Source organism: Cajanus cajan, chromosome 4 (genome assembly GCF_000230855.2).
Source record: "Cajanus cajan strain Asha chromosome 4, NIPB_CcT2T_4, whole genome shotgun sequence".
NCBI classification, from domain to species: domain Eukaryota; kingdom Viridiplantae; phylum Streptophyta; class Magnoliopsida; order Fabales; family Fabaceae; genus Cajanus; species Cajanus cajan.
In genome coordinates this window covers 3208847-3226661 of record NC_138520.1, presented here as the reverse complement: position 1 = coordinate 3226661, position 17815 = coordinate 3208847, and the positions used below count along the sequence as shown (strand labels likewise).

Genomic DNA, 17815 nt, shown 5'->3' with positions numbered 1-17815 from the left:
ACTTTGTTGGTTACCTTTTTGAGGGTAGGCCAAGGGTTACAACTGCTTCAGGGAAATGAAGGGTTGTAACCATTGGTCATTAATGACGCACGCGAGGAGTTATGACCTAATGGAATATGGAGAGACGTAACCGTTGTCGGAATACCAAGGGTTATAACCGTTGGGTATTAAAGACGTACGCGAAGGGTTACGCATCGTGAACCGTTGGATCTGAGTGATCCAATGGTGTGCAGAGGGGTGTCTCTTGGTAACTTGCGGAGACTGCCTATAAATAGGCATGTTGGGGGGGTCCTCAAACATACGCATTTATTACTTGCTCCGAACCGCGATCGTTTGAGTTGCTGCATTCGCATATTCTTCACCAAAAATTGGTCAAGTTCAACACTCAGGTACGTAATGGCAGATTTAAATGTTGTTGATATTGACTCCTCCGGGGACGAGGATGATTCTGGGTTGAGGGAGACTCCAGACCGAGACGTCGTATCGGCCTCGGCTTCCAACGGAGAGGATCATGCAGGGTCCGCACCCGGGTCCGAACGGTCGCAAAATGGGAGTCACTCTTCATCGGCGATGGCTTCTGACGATCAGCCGAGCCGAGGTGGTGGATCGTCCAGGAATTTTGCTCCTATATCAACTCCTGGATATTCGTGGGTGCACGGGGAGGTTGGCAGCGTATATTCACGATACACCGATAAGAACTCCCTGATCCGCTTCGTATCGGCGGCGAAGTTCTTGACCTTTCCCGAGGAAGAGGAGCCCTCCGCTATCTTTTTTCAGCCATGTAGAGGTGATGGAGGGACGAACCTGGATTTTGTATATTTGGACCAAGGGTCGAGCAAATACCAGTTCTTCTATGTGTATGATTACATGTTCCGGGATTTGAAGATCACCTTACCTTTTGACGATTATTTTGTCAGTATATTGCGCCTACTGAACGTGGCGCTGAGCCAGCTTCACCACAACACTTGGGCGGCTATAGGGTTTAGGCAGTTATGCTTGGCTCTTGGCATCCGGACCACTCCACATCTGTTCCTACACTTCTATTCGTCTCGGCCGACGAAGAAGATTAAGTGGTTGTCCCTGGTTCGGCACAGTGATTGCCTGCTACAGCCTTTCACCACCTCTTATAAAAATTTTAAAGTAGGGTTTATGAAAGTGATGATTCGGCCAGAGCTAGGGAACAAGTTTTTTTTTTATGCCGAAGGGAGATCATTGTTTCCATTGTACTGGACTTGGAAGCCGAGGAAGTACGACACGGTCTCCAAATCCCGAATGTCCCCGGAATAGAGATTGAGTCTGAATTTTTTGGAGAAGTTGCCTCGGCCTTTACCGTGCCGTCCTCTGGTTCGGTTGTGTGAATCGGCCGACGTAGTTGAAGAATTGATTGGTATAGTACCTTTCTTACTTTTTTTAAATTCTTGCGTTATCATCGATTTTGACTAATGATGTGCAGGTATCATGGCAAACCACGGAGAGGACGATTTGGATATTCGCACACTGATCAGGAATCAAGTGGCGGCAACTACTACGAACAGGGCCCCGACCGGTGTGCGCGGGAATCAGCCGTCTGCCCAAGGTAGTGGAGCGGGGCCAACAGTCAGACCGAAAAAACCCTCTCGGCCCCAGCCTGAAAAAAGAAGGCCTGACCCCAAGTGCGTGTTGTGGCTTTAGCCCAAAGCATCGTGATGGAGTCGAATGGCGAGGCCGATGGATTGCATCGGCAACTAGCTGAGCAGGAGAAGTCTCTTCAAGAGACGTTGGCGGCGCTTACTGATGCCTAAACGGCCAACACCAAATACCAGGCCGAGGTGGATCGCCGGGGTCGAACGGCTGATGACCTGGTTTTAAAGGTTCAGCGCCTTGAACTTGCTTTGAAGGGCGAAACAAAGAAGGTTGCAGTTCTGAGCAAGGAGCTGGAGGCCGAGAGGATTGCCTTCGGGGCTTACCAGGAGAAAGCGCGCAACAAGGTTTTAACTCAACATCAGGCTGGCTTTGCTCAGGCCGCCCGACAAGCATGCTTCTTCGGCGACTTCCCCCCTGAATTCAACTTGGACATGACCAAGGACTTCTTCCAGGGGAAGTTGGTGGACCTGACTTCTATCCCTCCTGACCAACAAGCCGATGAGGAGGCAACGGCACGGCCAGCTGGGCCGAATGAGGAGGTGACGACGTACGAGGAGGGTGCGCCGGAGGATGGTCCGGTTAAGGGGGAACCGGAGGTTAGGTCTTGTGCTTTTTTCTTGTTTTTGTAATGTTGGGCCGGTAGTGCCCCCTTTTTTAATGTATCCTTTTAGGCCGATAGCGCCTTTATCAATAAATGTGAATCTTGTTTGCTGTCATACCGGTGCACCTGGCCGAAAGGGACCTTGGGAGGGAAGACCCTAAATAATTAAAGCCGCATCCTTGGCCGAGGGAGATCTCGGGAGGGAAGACTTGTTAAATAATTAAAGCCGCATCCTTGGCCGAGAGAGATCTCGGGAGGGAAGACTTGTTAAATAATTAAAGCCGCGTCCTTGGCCGAGAGAGATCTCGGGAGGGAAGACTTGTTAAATAATTAAAGCCGCGTCCTTGGCCGAGAGAGATCTCGGGAGGGAAGACTTGTTAAATAATTAAAGCCGCGTCCTTGGCCGAGAGAGATCTCGGGAGGGAAGACTTGTTAAATAATTAAAGCCGCGTCCTTGGCCGAGAGAGATCTCGGGAGGGAAGACTTGTTAAATAATTAAAGCCACGTCCTTGGCCGAGAGAGATCTCGGGAGGGAAGACTTGTTAAATAATTAAAGCCGCGTCCTTGGCCGAGAGAGATCTCGGGAGGGAAGACTTGTCATTGGAAAATAAAATTGCAGGAATTTAAAGTAAGTCATAGATGATTGAACTATCTTGGTATTAATTGAATGGATGCCTCATTAAAAACCTTGCCGGCCAAAACCTCTTTTCACAATTTTTTAAGAGGACAAAAGACCGGTTCAAGGAAAAGAGTGCATCATTATACATTTTCAGAGGGACATGAGTTAAATTCTAACTGTAATAGGTCTTCAAATGAGTAGAATTCCATGTCCGAGGGATAATCTTGCCGGATAGTTCCTCTAACTTGTACGCTCCATTGTGTAGGGCGTGCCTGATCCGGAACGGGCCGTCCCAATTGGCTGCGAGCTTTCCGTCAGAAGAGTTGCGCCTCGCCGAACCGGTTGCTCTCCATACGAGATCACCTTCATGGAATGTCCTTGGCTTTAAGTTGGAATTAAAGCGTCGGGTCATGCGTTGTTTGCATGCTTCCGCCACTACCTGTGTCTTCTCTCGTAGTTCATCGAGAACATCGAGTTCGGCCTGGAGTGAGCTGTCATTAGAGTCTTCATGGAAATGCTGTCGTCTAAAGGACGGTTCTCCCACTTCAACCGGGATCATCGCGTCCGCGCCGTATGTTAGGCGAAAAGGCGTCTCTTTGGTGGTTGACTGTGGTGTGCAGCGGTATGCCCAAAGGACTTCCGGTAACTCTTCGGCCCATGCTCCTTTGGCCGAGCCGAGTCTCTTTTTGAGCTCAGCGAGTATAACCTTGTTGGCTGCTTTGGCTTGCCCGTTTGACTGCGGATGCTCGACTGAGGTGAACCGATGCCGAATGCCAAGGTTTTCGAGGAAAATGTTGAACTTTTTGTCGGTGAATTGGAGACCATTGTCTGAAACAATGGCGTACGGGATGCCGAAGCGTGTAACCAGATTTTTCCAAACAAACTTCTGAACATTAGCAGCGGAGATGCAGGCCAGCGGTTCAGCTTCTATCCATTTTGTAAAGTAATCCACCGCAACGAGAAGGAATTTAACTTGCCCCTTTGCCACAGGGAATGGTCCCAGCACGTCTATACCCCATAAAGCAAACGACCATGGGGAGCTGATACTGTGCAACTCTGTGGCCGAAGCGTGTATGATGTTTCCATGCTTTTGACATTATACGCACTTCTTGACAAACTCAGCGCAATCTCCTTTCAAAGTTGGCCAATAGTAGCCGGCACGCAAGACTTTGGCTGCGAGAGTTCTTCCACCTGAGTGGGAGCCACAGATGCCTTCGTGTATTTCCCTTATTACGTAGTCGGCTTGGTGAGTGTCGATACATTTGAGGAGCAGGGTGGAGAATCCTCGCCTATAGAGCTCATTGGAGATCATGGAGTACCGAGCCGCTTGTGTTCGTATCTTTTTTGCCTCCATCGGGTCGGCTGGTAACTCCCCTCGGTCGATAAGGTTCCGAATGGCGGTCATCCAGGTCGGCGTCTCGGTACCGGTTGACATACACTCAACCGTCACACTTGGAGAGGGAATCTCAAGGTGAATGGTTGTTCGCAACTGTCCTGGTTTCCGGCTACTGGCGAGCCGAGCTAGCTGATCGGCTCGTTCATTGTTGGCGCGCAATACGTGGCGAACCTGCACCTCGGTGAAGTCGTCCTTGAGCTTCTGGAAGAGGTGGTAATATTGCAGCAGATTGGAGTCCTTGACCTGGAAGTTGTCATTGACTTGTTCAGCCACGATCTTCGAATCGGTCCAGCATATGATTTTTGTGACGTTCATTTTAGTTGCTAGTCTCATTCCTGCTATCAAGGCTTCGTATTCGGCCTGATTGTTTGATGCACGGAAGCCGAACCAAAGGGATTGTTCAACTGTGATTCCGGAAGGGCTAGCCAGAATTATGCCAGCCCCGCTACCTTGGGCATTAGAGGATCCATCAACATGCATGGTCCAAGGTTCGTCCTCAAAACATCCCGGAGGAGTGAGCTCGTTAACAAAATCGGCCAGATGTTGCGACTTGATCGGCCCTCTTGGCTCGAAAGATATGTCAAATTCTGAAAGCTCAACCGACCATGCCATCATCCAGCCGGCGATTTCTGGTTTCCGGAGGACCTTTGCAACCGGACAGTCGGTTCTGACTACGATCTTATGGCTTTGGAAGTATTGCCTCAATCGTCGAGCGGTATAGATGAGTCCTAAGGCAACTTTTTCTAACAGTTGATAACGTCGCTCGGCATCTTGCAGCGTCCGGCTGATAAAATAGATGGGTTGTTGACCTTCCTGGTTTTCTTGTATTATGACGGCACTGACTGCACTACTCGAAACTGACAGGTAAACAACCATGGCTAGGCCACTGACTGGTTTAGACAAAATTGGAGGCGTACAAAGCCGTTTTTTAAACTGCTGAAAAGATTCTTCACACTCCTGGGTCCACTTGAATCGTTCTGTTTTCTTGAGCAGAAGTAGAATCGGCTTAGCTATCTCGGCTAAGCAAGGGAGAAATCGGGACAGCGAGGTAAGCCGTCCGGCTAACTTCTGAACCTCCTTTAATGTGGCTGGGCTTTTCATGTCCAGGATGGCCTGGCATTTGTTTTGGTTTGCCTCAATGCCCCGGTTGGACAACATAAACCCCAAAAACTTGCCTCCCGAGACTCCAAATACGCATTTCTCGGGGTTAAGTCTCATTTGGTGTCGCCGAAGCGCCTGGAATACCTCGGTCAAGTCGCGTGCATGCACCGACACATCACCCGACTTTACTACCATATCATCCACATACACCTCCATGCTCTAGCCAATCTGATCGTGAAAGATTTTGTTCATCAAACGCTGATAGGTAGCACCGGCATTCTTTAAGCCGAACGGCATCACTCGGTAACAGTAGTTGGTTGTTTCGGTGATGAAGGCAATTTTTTCTTCATCTTGGGGGTGCATCCGGATCTGATTGTATCCAGAGTATGCATCCAGGAAAGACAAAAATTTGTGGCCGGATGCCCCATCGATGAGCCGATCGATGTTTGGTAGCGGGTAGGCGTCCTTGGGACAGGCTTTATTCAAGTTAGTGTAATCGGTGCACATGCGCCACTTTCCATTCGGTTTTCTGACCATGACGACGTTGGCCAACCAGGTCGTGTAGTGCACTTCTCGGATAAACCGAGCGTCTAACAACTTGCTCACTTCTACTTTAATTGCAGCTTTTCTTTCTTCCCCGGTCTTTCGGCACCGCTAAGCAATCGGCTTAGCCTCCTTGCTGATGGAGAGTTTGTGACAAAGGAAATTGGGATCGATGCCGGGCATGTCAGACGGGTGCCAAGCAAACAAGTCATTGTTTTCGAGGACTACTTGTTTAATAGCCAACTGTTCTTCTTCAGAGAAATTAGCTCCTAAGTGAGTGACTTGGAACTCGGACACTCCCACCTGGAATGGTTGTTTATCTTCAATGGGCTCTACCCTCTCATCTTGATCGATCCGAGGATCGAGGTCCATGGCCGATTGCTGTGATACCGAGTGCACCCTTCTCGGTTCATTCGGTGCTTCATTCTTCATTTTCGGTAATCGCAAGCTGGTAAAATAACATTCTCGCGCAGTTTTTTGGTCAGCATGGACAGTGACTATTCGCCCTGATTCGGCCGGAAACTTCATGGCTAAATGAGGGGTGGAGACGATTGCGCCGAGCCGATTCAGGGATGTCTCGATACTTAACCGAAATGTCTCGGTACTCAATTCCTTCGAACCCGAACCGAGTTGACAACTTGATATACCCTTTTGTCTTGACTCGTTCACCGGAGAACCCGACCAAAGGTTCATCATAAGGAACTAGCTCAGACTCCGGAATACCCAGCTGTTTAAATGTGTTCCAATAAAGAATTTCGGCCGAACTTCCCTGATCAACCAACGTCTTTCGTACGATGCAGTTATGAATTTCGACGCTGATTACCATTGGATCATCTTGGTCCGGGTCAATGCCTTTGAAGTCATCCTCGGTGAAAGTGATGGTGGGAAGGCGACGACGAACTGTCTCCACTGCATTCACGTGCCGAACAGCTCGTAAGTGTCTGCATTGGGCTGATGAGGATGAACCTCCGCCAGCGAATCCTCCTACTATCGTGTTGATGACTCGCCGAGGCTGTGCCGAAGGCTCTTCCTCTCTTCGATCTCTTGACCGACTGCGTTCTCTGTACGAGCGTGCTTCTGTCCTTCTTTGTTCGGGCTGATCATGCCGTCGCGACCGGTCGGAGTATTTCGAAGAGTTCGGTCGGTCCACGAAGCCTTGCAACTGTCCTTGCTTGATCAAGTCTTCAATCTTATATTTCAGGGCCGAACATTCGTCAGTTGAATGCCCGCGATTGCGATGATACCTGCAAGACTTGGTCGTATCGGCCCGGGGAGGGGTCGACGCTCGTTTTGGGACGGCTAGTACTTCCGAAGTGAGTGCTTGTTCTAGTATTGCCAACCTGCTGGTGTTGAGTGGTGTATAATGGGAATACTTCGGGCCACGAGGGGGCCTCTCGCGGGGTACCAGTTCTTTCGGACGGCTTCGAAAATTGTTTTCAGCCGGCTTTTCAGGCTTTGCCGACACCTCCGCTCGGGCCTGGTTACGGAACTCGGCTAGGTCTTCCATCTGCATGTATTTGTCGGCTCGCCGACGCAAGTCATCCATGTCGGTAGGGGGTTTCTTGCAAATGTTGTTGGCAAAAGGCCCCGGTTTCAAGGCGGTGGTAAGGTGATGCACAGCCACTGCAAGGTTTAAGTCTCGAATCTCAAGCGCCGCTTTGTTGAATCGGCTTATGAACGCCCGAAGGGACTCCATTTTCTCCTGACGGATGCTGACCAGCGCCAACGAGGTCAACTGGTGAGGCCGACTTGTAGCGAATTGGATGGTGAACTGGGAAGCTAACGTGCTGAACGAGTCAATCGAGTTAGCTGGAAGCCGAGTAAACCAGCTCAGCGCCCGCCCTTTTAACGATGTTGGGAAGATTCGGCACAAGGCGGCATCATCGGTTGTGCTCAGGGTAACTTGAGTTAAGAACACATCTACGTGTTCATCGGGGTCGGTGGTGCCATCGTACTTGTCAAGGGGCAAGGACTTCCAATGGTCAAGAAGTGCAGATTGCATAATATTTGGCGTAAATGGATGTTGGTGGGCGCCAGCCGGCATTGGCGGCGTTGGTCGGCCGACCGAAACATGAATGCCTAGGGTAACGACAGAAGTGTGAGGAATGGAGGTATGATGGCCGTGCGAGTGGAACGATCCCTGAGTGTGGGTCGTCTCAGATGGTTTCCATGTGGGGTCTCGGTATTGATTTTTTAAAGCAGCATTCTCTTCTCTCAATGCGGCCATCTCGGCAGCATCTCTCTCTCGCTGCTGTTTCATGGCGATCATCTCTTCCTTCATCTGGCGTACCATATCGGTCAAGTTTGTCTCCTCAACCGTCTCAGCCCCGGACTGGTGCTCCTCTTCGGACTGTTGCCCTTCAAAATTAGTATTCCTTGTCTTTACCATGATTCTTTTACTCGTAAACTTTCGATGTTTCTGCAATGCTTTCGGTTCGGCCCCACGGTGGGCGCCAAAATGTACCTGCCTGAGGGTACACTCGTAGTCTTCTTAGTGAGAAGGGCCGAACGGATGCTTTAAACGGACTCTTCAGAGGGGGGAGGTACCTGCAAAAGGTACTCCGACGCTCAAGTTAGGATATGCACGATATTCTAGGGTAATTAATGAACAGTGACGTACCTCGTTACGTGTGACCTATTTATAATACCTGACATGGGCCTGAACGTGATGGGCTTGTTCTAATCTTTACCAAATTAGGTAATACGATGCTAATCAGCTAATCATGTCTTAATTACGCACTTATCCTTGTTAACTGTGATTTGTACTATAACCTGTTTAACCTATCGGCACATTGTCGAGCCGACAGGCTAATGCGCCGGTAGACGTTTGCTTGGTAATCCTATCGGATCGGCATTGGGCCGAGCCGATACATAGTATGCGGGAATGCATCATGCTGCTTGCATCGGCCTTCAGCCGAGCCGTTATGCACCAGTTGACAAATCTCGGCCTTCGGCTATAAGCCGAGCCGATGCTAACGTCATCCTTGGGTATGGTCCAGTTCGCATGGGTGTCTGACGAAACGGCACGTGTTGGTCAACGTGACCGATAGGGTCCTCCCGGTACAATTAAAAAAACTAGAAACTTACTGAAATGGTTGACCTTATGTACTATCAGTACAATTTATTGGACAATTGCTTGGCAATTACGAAATGAAATTGTACAATGCCTTTATAATCCCTCGATTTTTGACATGATATACCTTATTAGAACGCCTCCTTATCGTTTCTCTTTTGTTGCGATTCGCGTACTTCAAACCCGTACTAACCACGAAGCATAAAATTCACAGAAATCCAGTGAATCAACAGGAATCAAATACATAATAGGTTCGATAATAGCACCACCGTAGGATTTAATAAACCTTCAAATAAAATTGACAATTTAAACAATTATAGTAACTATCATACCCGTAGCATGTTAATTTGATTAAATATGTGAGACCCGCACCCCCTCTGCACCCACAAACCCTCTTTTTCTCATTTTCCCTTTCTTCCTTCCATCACTTTTTTTTTTCATTCCTTTAATGGCTGAAACCTAAGTATTGGAGTTTAATTTAGAAGGTGGAGTTGTTGAGAATCAAGGAGAGCAACAAAGCTAGTCTTCTTTCCCGAAGTAATTTCATTTCTCTTCTTCTTTTTCTCGAGAGCTCGGAACCAGAAATTTTCTCCCTCCAAGGTAAGGGAAGCTAGAATTTGTTGATTTTGAGACAAAATGTTGTATTGTTGCAACAAATTGCTGGTTGCATGTTGATTAATCGGAGTGTGTGGAATTAGAAAGAGGGGTTTTGAGTTGTTTACAGAATGTAATGGATTGGGTCAGATTTCTTGTTGCATGTGGGGTTTGTGATGTTTTCTGAGTTGCATGTTGATGGTAAGATTATTTTCTTGTAAGTGCAGGTGTTGGGTCCCTACGGGTTGTAAGTTTTGATGGATTTAGGGGTGAAAAACGTGTGGGAAGCCATGGAAGGGCAGAAAATTTAATCTGGAGCGCTGAATTGAGTGTTGCAGTGCTGGGGCTAGATGACCAAATTTGGTCTTAGAATATTCATGAAAGTTGTAGCCTTGGATGTTTACTTTCCAATGGCACCGGAATCACCCAAAAAGGAGGTCTGGAACTCCAGATATGTCTGTTTTAGTGAACAGGGGTCAAGCTGTTAGTATTGGTTGTAGTTGCTGCAATTTTTAAAGTTTTTAACAAAGTAGATAATAGAATTAGGACTTTAGTGAACAAGGGTCAAGCTGTCAGCATTGGTTGTAGCTGTTGCAATTTTTAATTTTTTTACAAAATAGATGATGGAATTAGGACCGGATGGCTTCATGAGAGTTATAAGAAATCTTTTTATCTTTCATTTCAGTTAAGAACGAGAATGATAGGAGTAGTATAACTTCATTCATGCTATTTTATGTGACGGCTGCCATTTCACAATAAGTGATTTAGTTAAGTTGAAAGTTGTTTTGAGTGCTTAGGTTGATTTATGTTGTTTGTGTGTGTAAGTTGGCATGATAAATGAGTTGTAAATATGTAGTATGAGTTGTATTATGTGATGAAAATGTTGTGTGATAATATAAAATGATAAAATATTGATTATGATGTTGTTAGTGATGCTTTTGTGATGAAGATGAGATGTAAACGAGATATATGACTAGCTATGCTGTGTTGTGAATGTTGTAAGTAATTAGAGATGATTGCATAACATGGGTTGATGTGTATGGTGTTGAGAGATGATGTTGTGTAGCATAATGAGGATACTTAGTAGTGAGATGTGAGATGCATGTTGTAGTTGAGTTGTGAAGTGGTGTAATTGTGTAGATGTCTTAAATGAGTTGAAGAGTTATATGTTGAGTGAGTTCTTGTACTAAATAAAAATATGTTGAATATGTGGTATGTTATTAAAGTTTATTTATGTTATGTGTTGATTATTTATATGTTGTGAAAGTGATGAGATGAAATAGTTGAGAGTTATGAAGAGCATGATGATAATGTTGTGAGTTGTGAGAAACATGATGCGAAGTGTGTAGATGTGTTGAGATTTATACAAAAGTTATTAATTAGTAGACTATGTTGCTAAGTTGTTAGATGAGAGTTGTATATTGTTATAAAGTTGTATGTTGTACTATGTGTTGAAAAGATATTACTTTACGATGGTTGAGTTGTAAATTGCGAGTTGAGAGTTGCATGCTAAACCCTAATTGTATAGTTGTGCAGAGATGTTATATGAGTTAAATGAGTTGTTGTGTTGATAAATTGAGTTGTTAAAGTTGTGAGTTGACTGTGTTGTTTAAGTTGATAGTTGAGTTGATTGAGATGATGAGTTGAAAACTATGTTAATTGTGCTATGATGATGAGTTGTTTATCACCAGGATTAGAGGAGATGTTTTCGAAGTTGCTCATCCCATTGTGTGGATTGAGATAGTTGTGGTACTCTAAGAGTCCAATTTGTTGAAAAATCCTCATTGAAAAGTTGTCTCTTGGAGTGGATGATGTGTTGTTCTCCTCTAAGACTTAGTTGATTCCGTGTGTGGGTAAGGTCGAGGCACATGTGTATGAAGTGACCACAGTATAGGGGTCAGGTCGAGTTATACCGATTACAAGCAACTAAATTGAGTAAATTACGAAGTCAGGAACTTAGTTCCTAATCGAGTATCAGAGGGTTGTAGTATTTGAAGGATAGTCAGTAGGCTAATCCCATTATGGCTTAGTTGAGTCAGCTAATGCCGTGGTAAGCCTAAACCCAGTTGTCTTATCCTGACATAGTATTATACTTCCTTGTTTAAGTGACAAAGTCTGAGAAACCATTATTGTGTTGTGGATTTTTATCAAAATTTATTGTTTACCTAGCAAGCCCAAAAAGGTTCTGTGTTGTCAGTTCGGTAGAACCTAGCCACTTAAGCTGCTCACCCTGTGTTGTAGGAGATCTCGAAGTTGAAATGTGTGACGACGCATATGTGTTGATGAGTTGATATTGTGATGATATAAGTTGTATGTGTTGATGAGTTGATATTGTGATGATATAAGTAGTATGTGTTGATAAATTGATATTGTGATGCTATGAGTTGTATGAGTTGATGTGTTGTGAAGGTGCTATTAAGATGTATGTTGTCTATGTGTTGTGTGTTGCATGATGAATGAACAGTTATTGTTGGTAGTGACATTGTGTTGTAATTTGCTTTTAAATTCATGTTTTAGTATTATGTGTTGTATGTTGAACAAGTATGATGATGTTGATAGCGTTGCTAGATTACTTATGTTGTAAGTTGCTGTTAAATATGAGTTGTTGAGAGATATGTAATACATGTGTTATTCGTTGTTGTGCTGAATATGGTGACTATTATGATGAGTTGTATAGTGGTTTCTGTTACATGTTTTAACCATATGTGTTGATAATGTGTTGATCAACGTTTAATGTATTGGAATTAAGCTGAAATGATGTTGAGATGTGTGGTATATGTGTTGTTTGTTACTTGTGTTGGATGTGAAGATGATTATACAGTTATTGTGTTGCATATTTAATTATTATGAGTTGTTTATTTTCTCTAGTTTACCCTTGCATGTTTTCATATGGTTTGGACTGCGATAATCATACGATGTATGGGAACAGGGTAAGGATAGGCTGCGAGATAATTGTTAGAGGCCACAGGAGGTGCTTGGAGTGAATATTTCTTTTGTGGGCTACCTTATAGTAGCATACTTGGTTGTGTATAATTGAATTTTTTTTTTTGCTTTCTTAGCAACTTGTGTTGTAAATATTCTTATTATACTATTTTAGTATATATTTCAGCAAGGTGTTGTGTTATTCCACAGTGTAATGGCCAGGGCGGGTCGTTACAAAATAAATGCTATAAATTTAGAAATTTAAAATTTTAATTTTAATCATTGTTTGTGCAAAACTATCATTATACCACAACATTATAGTCATATTATCAATTGAGATTGATTATTTTTTTTTATTGGTATGGACAAATGAGATTGACTATTATATTCTTTTTTTTTTTTGGTTTACACAAACGAGATTGACTACAATAATTCTAAATGACAAACTTTTTAAACGAAAAAACAACACCAGTGAATGATAATTAAATTCCACCAACACTAGAGGAAAAATAAACTTTACAAACTAAAATTTGATACTTCTCCAAATGTGTTTTCTTCTGTGAACTACAGCACATTTTCGAAAACTTACCTATGACCAATATACTATCCCTTTCACTATGTTAAATTACAAATTTATCCCTACTTGTATTCAACACATCACTCTCTAGTAAGCCTCATACCTAGAGACCTATGCGCTTGAAAACTCTATAAGACTATAACAAATATAACAAACTCGGACCATTAAGTGAAAGTGCTCTTTTTTTCCCTTGACAACGCCAAGTTATCTATCCATGAAAAAGAGAAACCAGATGGTTTATTCTACACGAGTGAAGAAAAATGGTGCACCTGAGCAAAGGAAAACATCACTAGGCAGCATAAGGAGTGAATATGATTGCATTGAACCTGTTTTCCTCCAATCCAAAATGCGATGAAATACTCACCCTGTACCACATTAATCCTGCAAACATAAAATCGTCAGGTGCCCAATGATATCTGACATAAATATGTTAACAGAAGAGGTTCGATGATCCACCGATCACAGTAAGATGCTCCAGTATATATGATGAAAGATGCTTACTAAACAAGGCTAAATATTTTTTGGTGAACAGAAAGGGAAATGTCTGAGCTTACACAAGCTAATTTTTTTGGTAAATAGCTATAATATATATATATATATATATATATTTATATATGTGAAGAGATTCACTTATTCTACTTAATTACTCATGTCTTATATCAAATTTTAATAATTCAACTGTTAAATTAAAAGTTTGTAATACATAAATCTAGTTTGTCAAATTTTAAAAAAAATTGAAAACTATTTAATACTCTATTTCATTAATTCAAATCGACAAATAATTATAAAATTTTTATAAGTTTATTTAAATTAATGAAACAAAATATTAAATAGTTCTCAATTTTTTAAAAAATTTGTAAACTTAATCTATACATTAAATAATTTTTTAATTCAACGATTAAATCGTTAAAATTTAATATACAACATGAGTTAAGTATATATATTAATTTTATATACTTGGGAATTACGGTTGGGGAAAAGCAGGGTGAGGAGAGGCGGGAATGACAAATCTAACATCGTCTAACATAATTCTAACAACTGAAGCAAAATTAAATGGCCTCTTCAAAATAGTATTTTCAAACTAAAATTTCAATTTTGGATAACAAAAAATGTCAATAATAAAACAGAAGAACAAAAATGAAAAAGTAAGACATCTGCTACTTGAAACTCAAAGTCAAGCTTCCTGGACAATGGAAATTTTAGGGGCGAAATTCTCTTTTGAATTTTTCATCTGAAAGTCATCTTTAGATTATTCACATCTATTTTCAAGAGAACAATATGTCCGTACTTGGTCTGTAGAAGTTACCTGCGCAGTTGATGGTTCAAACCTTGTACTCATGAAGATGCATCCACTTTGTTGAAGACCATTTGTTTCCTCTAATTACTGGGCAACCTCCTGGAAGCAAAGATAAAATTTTCATTAGCTTTACCAATCATGACCTTCCTGGGACCAAAAGAAACTGTGAGTACAAAACATTGTTGAGTGGCTTGTAATTTCCACTGGTAAGAAAAAATTATGGAATGACATGGCAAGAATATTCTCAACATAAGGTCCATACTGCATATTTTATAATTTTCTCGGAGGGCTAAGCATGCAGAAAATTAAATAGCAGCAGTAAATACATGGATCAATCTGAAGCTAAATTTAGAAATTTGGCTCATAATTAAATTTGGTAAAAAATGGGTAAATATGAACTTGACATGCTATAGTAACAAAATCTGTATTTAAGCTCATTTGGTGACAATTTTGAACAGTTTCTAACCATGTAAACTAGATGGATCTAGTGTGGCATCAGGCCTCATGCTCCAAAATAACAGAGCATCACCCATTTTTGGTTTCACTGAGAGACCCTTTTTTGCACATTGGGATAAATCATTCCACCATGGCACAGAACTAAAATTCGCTTTGGCAGCAGGAAATACGGTCTCACCACCTTCCTCAACATCTGAACTGTATAAGCAGAAAAACAAAATGAAAGAAATATCAAGTTTCTTTACAAAATCCATCAGAAATCACAATGAAAGACCATAATTTGGAAAGAGAATGACATCTTACAGGTACATAAGAACTGTAGCAATACGTTGGCCTCCATTCTTAGTGTTGAACTCATCAAGGAAGTAATCATAGTGAGGCTCATATTTTTGGCCTACTTCGTAGTGAAGAATTTGAAGTCCTTCTCCATTCTCTGAATATTTTAAAGTTAACAAAATAGTAAATGAGAAAAAATAAGTATTCAACCATGCCCATGGATAGGAAGTGCTATTAGAAAAATAAAACATTTTGACAAATACACAGGCTTTAGCGCTACTTGGGCATTAATGCATAATGTATCAATACAAACTGGGCCTTAGTCCAGAAACATTAGGCATGGGGTTTGGCAGAGTCCTGCGTCCAAACCACAGGACCTCCTGTGTTTTCCCTTCCCTCCATGGACCTCCCAAGTGATGAATTTCTTACTATAACAAAAATTAAACGTACTGATACAAGCCAGGAATTAATTCTTCAGAGTAATTCCATAAATTCAAATCATCAACTTTATAATGACAATCTAAAATACTCTGGTACTCTATGCCCTATGGACAGATCAATTTACTTTTGATACAATATCACCCTGCTTTTCCACAACAAACTTCCAATACACTAAATAAATTCTTCAAAAGAAAAAATAACCTAGTTTCATTCTTTGAAATTTTATTCTTACAGCTATAATAATTTAGGGAGCTGAGAACTGTTGTAATTTGTAAGAGACCCAGAAACAGAATATGAGAATTTAGAGAAAAAGATGTGAAGACCAAAAGAAAGAAATAGAAAGAATGCTTCTGTTATGAAATATTGAATGACAACAAAGAAAAGGAGAGAATTTTCTCCAAGGGTTTTCCCTTTCTACAACAAAGCTCAATTCCCAAATGCTAACAAATATGAATACATTTTCTTCTATCACCATAGCTATTTACTTGCTCTTCCAACTATAACCATCTAACTAATTCCATAACTACTTTGTAACTAACTCTAACTTTCTGACTTCATGAATCTTATGATTCTTATCAGAATCCTTCACCTTAATCTTAACCCTCATTCTGTATTGGGCAAAGTAGCCATTAGTTTGAAGACCTTACATAAAAAAAAAAAAAACCGTAGTTCTGTTTAATGTGAAATGCAAGCAATTCATATACATATACACCTTTCTGGGGCTATCGAACATATCAAACTAATAAGTTAAAACTAATGAATAAAATGAGATAAGGGAAAGAGATAAAACTCATACCTACAGGTATGAAGGTAAAATCAGCAATTCTTTTCTCTATCTTCTGGATAACTTTGTCTCTTCCCCTCTTCAGGAACATTCCTGAACTAGTTCGAACCCTACAGGCAGAGAATGTCTAGATTAATGCATTGCCACTAATCTCTCGAAAAAGTGTATAAACAAAAAATGCAATTCACAATTATTGTAACCATTAGAAAAACACACGATAAAAAGTCAAACCTGCTTTCTGTACTTTTCCCAGTCTTGCTATCAACAACACTTGATTTTACCATATGAGGTTTGGCAAGGTCAATCATGTACTCACATTCTTCTTTCGACTGTTCCAAATGATAAGCAGAATTAACATTTTCATACAATATTAATTTCAACAGTTTGCTACTGCAATAGTTTACAGAAGTAAAATAAGATCTCTCCCTTAAACTCTCGAGTCTTTCAACAGGTTCAAGTAGACCAAAAATCTGAACATTCTGCACAAACATAGTTACCAGAATTTTCTTTTATCACAAACTCTATAGAAGAACCTCAATCACAATATATTCAGTCTTCCCTTAGCCTAACCTATGCTTGCAGAAATTTCAATTAGAACACCACAGTCTTCCTTGATAAGGACGCAGCATTATAGATTTAGCACTCTATTCTACACTTGAACAATTTAATCATCAACAACATCGAAGAAACAAAATATTCCCAATCTCAACGGTTCAACAAAAATTCCACGCGCGAGGAACAACGCGTTGCATCAAGTTTAAAACACTCAGAGACGCCTAACTTCTAGCTAGCTCTCCAAAATAAAATAAAGAACGAGGAAAGGCAGATCCACAAAAAATTGACCAGAAAATTGTGATAGATGAAAGCTCTTGGCTCCCACGAGAGAATTTCGGTCCACTGCTCCTGCTGTTGTACCAAATTCTCGCCACTGCGCGATGCAACACTATGAAAGATTAAACACATTTGCGACCAAATCGAAATCAAACGGAGCAAAATGAATTTATAGCATAGCACCTTTGAGAGATCTTGCGCCTGAAGGCGCTGAGATCCGTGGTTGGAAAATTGTCGTCGGTAGTTGGAAGATAAACGATTCCGAGAGCGAGGAGCACGACGAGGATGAGTGTGAGGAAGAAAAGCGTCCACAAAAACAACGAAAATGTTGAGAACTTCTTCCCCTGTGCTCTGGTATGCGCATGCTTTACTTTCGCCATGTATTTGCAATAATGTTGAATCGAATCTGCTCCAAAACCCTAAGCAATTGACGAACGGTTTACTCAGTCGTACTTAAACAAACAAGTCCTCAGAATCGTGTCGTCACGACTTCATTGACTCCAGCCGCAACTTCCTACTTACCAAAATATTTCCGGTGTACTAACACGCCATGTTCTCCTTTTTTTGTTTGTTTGTTTTTTTTTTTTTTATAAATAAAATGTAAGTTAAATCACATTTAATAAATGGTGTAAGAGAGAGATAAACATAAAATGAATCTAGTACAATTTTTGGTTATTGGAG

At 42.0% G+C, this 17815-nt stretch overlaps 1 protein-coding gene across 3 annotated transcripts; it reads right to left on the bottom strand.

The window, feature by feature from the left end:
- Window positions 1-6364: 6364 nt before the first annotated feature.
- LOC109802877 (putative prolyl 4-hydroxylase 3) lies at window positions 6365-17685 on the bottom strand. Of its 3 annotated transcripts, XM_083073929.1 has the most exons (9): window positions 17318-17685; window positions 17147-17231; window positions 16535-16632; window positions 16316-16413; window positions 15106-15235; window positions 14813-15000; window positions 14356-14445; window positions 13414-13430; window positions 12949-13318 (listed from the first exon to the last, which is right to left on the bottom strand). In XM_083073929.1, exons 1-7 carry the CDS (start codon window positions 17512-17514, stop codon window positions 14372-14374), a joined length of 870 nt encoding a protein of 289 aa, XP_082930055.1. In that variant the 5' UTR covers window positions 17515-17685; the 3' UTR covers window positions 12949-13318; window positions 13414-13430; window positions 14356-14371. The 3 variants fall into 3 exon arrangements, with proteins under 3 accessions (XP_082930054.1, XP_082930055.1, XP_020219873.1); XM_020364284.2 differs by having other exon boundaries at window positions 12949-13430; window positions 17318-17683; XM_083073928.1 differs by lacking the exons at window positions 14356-14445; window positions 14813-15000; window positions 15106-15235; ... (2 more) ...; window positions 17147-17231; window positions 17318-17685 and having other exon boundaries at window positions 6365-13318; window positions 13414-13434.
- Window positions 17686-17815: the final 130 nt, after the last annotated feature.

Coding starts and splice junctions, on each gene's coding strand:
- LOC109802877 (XM_083073928.1), bottom strand. CDS start 8,272: ATGGTAAAGACAAGGAATACTAATTTTGAAGGGCAACAGTCCGAAGAG.